The sequence below is a fragment of the Limulus polyphemus genome, unplaced genomic scaffold (assembly GCF_000517525.1).
Source record: "Limulus polyphemus unplaced genomic scaffold, Limulus_polyphemus-2.1.2 Scaffold263, whole genome shotgun sequence".
Taxonomy (NCBI): Eukaryota; Metazoa; Arthropoda; class Merostomata; order Xiphosura; family Limulidae; genus Limulus; species Limulus polyphemus.
In genome coordinates this window covers 778,288-780,919 of record NW_013665873.1, presented here as the reverse complement: position 1 = coordinate 780,919, position 2,632 = coordinate 778,288, and the positions used below count along the sequence as shown (strand labels likewise).

Genomic DNA, 2,632 nt, shown 5'->3' with positions numbered 1-2,632 from the left:
GCTTGTTTGTGTTTAGAGCAATATATACTAATTTTTAAACTTCAAATTGAATTTTTGTTCAATCCCCCAAAACTTTGTCTTCAAAATAAGGGTGTGTCTTATATTTCGAAAAATACGGTACCTAAACTTCTATGTTCATGGCTCATATATAAATATATGTGTAGTAACTAAGTTCACATAAATTGGAAAACAAAATGCCATTTAGGAGTATTAAACATAACCGACTGTCCATTATTTAAACACAGCCACTCCTCCATTCATTCACATGTTGAAACCACATTACTACAGGGTATTCATAGATTAACGAAAGTTTCTTCACAGATAAAAATTACCCTATTTTTAATAATTTACAAACCTCTTTAGATCTAAAATTATTCTAAATTTACATAGTTAAAACTCAACTGTTTCATAATATATTCTGTAATTTGTTTTTCCCTTTTTTTTCCTTCCATTTACTCAATATCTAAGTAAACTAGCTATTAATGATACTATAGCATTAATTAATAAAAAAAAACTTTATACCACTATTTTCAGATTTTGCTGGAGATGGAATAAGAATATTCCAAAACATTCAAACCTTGTAAATAAGATGTTTTGTGTTTTGTCAGCCACCTTCATCTTTATTATTAGACATCATTTTCCCCATCATGAATCCATTCTGATTCCCTTTTATAAGTACATCAAAAATAAGATAAACATATCTGACAAAACTTTACTGACATTCCGGATCAGAGTGACTCCAAAACTACAAATAAAAATACTTGGTAAAGAATTTATTAGTCTATAACCAAGAAAGTGAGAAAGAGAAAATATCAACCTACCCCAGTGCCAGTCGTAGTGGAATACCGACTAATAGGCTGTGTTAATCTACCTGGAGGTAAAGTCAGCTGATGACCTACTGCTAGAAATGTAAAACAATACTACATTACAGGTTATCTTCACTGGTATGAAATGCTAGTGCTTAACCTATAAAAGAATTCTAAGTTGGTTTCATACTGCTATTGATATCATATTCTGTAAACAAGATGAAATGGGAGAGAAAGGAGGTCAGTTATTAGAAATAACATTTAGATGTTAATAACTGTTTTAAGCAGTCCGATTCAAGAAAATAAACATTTTGATACCTGTCATATCATACAAGCTCTGCAAAGTGATGTATTTATCATAACTTGATACAGAAAAATGTAAAATATTCAGAATGATAATGCATTAAATGCACATTTCATAAATAATGATTTCCTTGAAATTCCTCATTATTGTTTTTGGAATGGATTAATATAAGAACATAACACATAACCAATCATAAAGTAGGCTTAATACACGCATAATTTTTTTTCAAAAAGTAGTGCATCTTTCAACTTATCCTCTAGTTATGCTTTAAAATAGAAATTTCAACTTACTTGATGAGGAAACTTGGGTATGCATTGTTTGCTGAGGCTGAGCCGAGCGTCTAGTTATTTGATGTCGAAAATTAGAAGCACTGACAGTTTCTGGTTCTTTATGTTCTACAGCTTTGGATTCAATCAGCTTCTTCTCCCATGTCTGTAAACCACATTATTATTCTGATAGTAAAGCTCAATATATTTAGTTATTAGGAATACATTAAACAAGTGCATTTTATTACGGTACAACTTCCAATATCTGTTTGGTATTCAGGTACATTTACATCCAAAAGATAAGTTAAAGCTTCTGCAAAATTCAGATTCAGGATGTTAAGCAAATGATAAATAAAAAACAAAAAGAAGCAAACATCAGTGAACAAATAAAATAAATTTTTACCCACAACAGTGTGTGTATGTTCAACACTAAACTGGCCAGCTTCTTATTTTTCTTTTGTAATTCCACAGATTGCTGGGGTTAGAGAAGGGGTTCCTAAATGTATGCATAGGGCAGAGACTACAAGAATAATGTTATATTTTATCTTCAAATCAGACAAAGGAGTCCTAGTGTGGTGTCCCATAAAACCATTGATAACCTACATCAACGAATATTCTAAATAACATTTTCAAGGGAAATAGCCATGAACTTATACTAAAATGTCCTTGTATCTAATAATTTTGTACTGCACCATGGACACAAACCAAATTGGCAAAATATTCTATGATATAGCCATCACTGTACATAACATTTTAACAAAGCAAAAGGATTAGTACATGTTTATGAATTTTTTTATGTCTGGTTGTCAATAATGTCATAAATACATGCAGAACAATTACATGAAAATGTAGAAAACTTACATGAATATACCTTATTTAAAATACATTCTAAACTAGTTGTGAAAGAGTAAAATTGTGATAACCCACCCTTCCTTATTTCACAGTCTTCCAGACAAAAACATTAAAATTAACCATTACTAGTCAAATTAGATGCAGTAATTACATTCCTCGAGTGACAAGAAAGATACCACAATACTTACACAAGGCCAGCAAAGGGTTACATAAAAACACCAAAAACCATGCAAGGTCAAAATATAATAAATGCAACTAAAGATAATAAAATAAACTCAAAAGAAAATGAAATACATTCCAAAATACCAACATCAAGTAAACTCAGAATAATACACTAAAAAGGCAATAAATCAAAATCATAACAAAAAATAAGAAAAACAAAATTAAACATAACCTAAACAAAT

At 30.0% G+C, this 2,632-nt stretch overlaps 1 protein-coding gene across 2 annotated transcripts in view; it reads right to left on the bottom strand.

The window, feature by feature from the left end:
- Positions 1-2,632, bottom strand: part of LOC106456846 (transcription initiation factor IIA subunit 1-like) — a 45,376-nt gene that overhangs the window by 23,967 nt on the left and 18,777 nt on the right. For both annotated transcript variants that reach the window (XM_013916216.1, XM_022382624.1), the window contains exons 3-4: positions 1,401-1,542; positions 822-901 (exon numbers count right to left, since the gene is read on the bottom strand). In XM_013916216.1, coding sequence (XP_013771670.1) covers positions 822-901; positions 1,401-1,542 — 222 coding nt within the window. The remainder of the gene's footprint in view (positions 1-821; positions 902-1,400; positions 1,543-2,632) is intronic.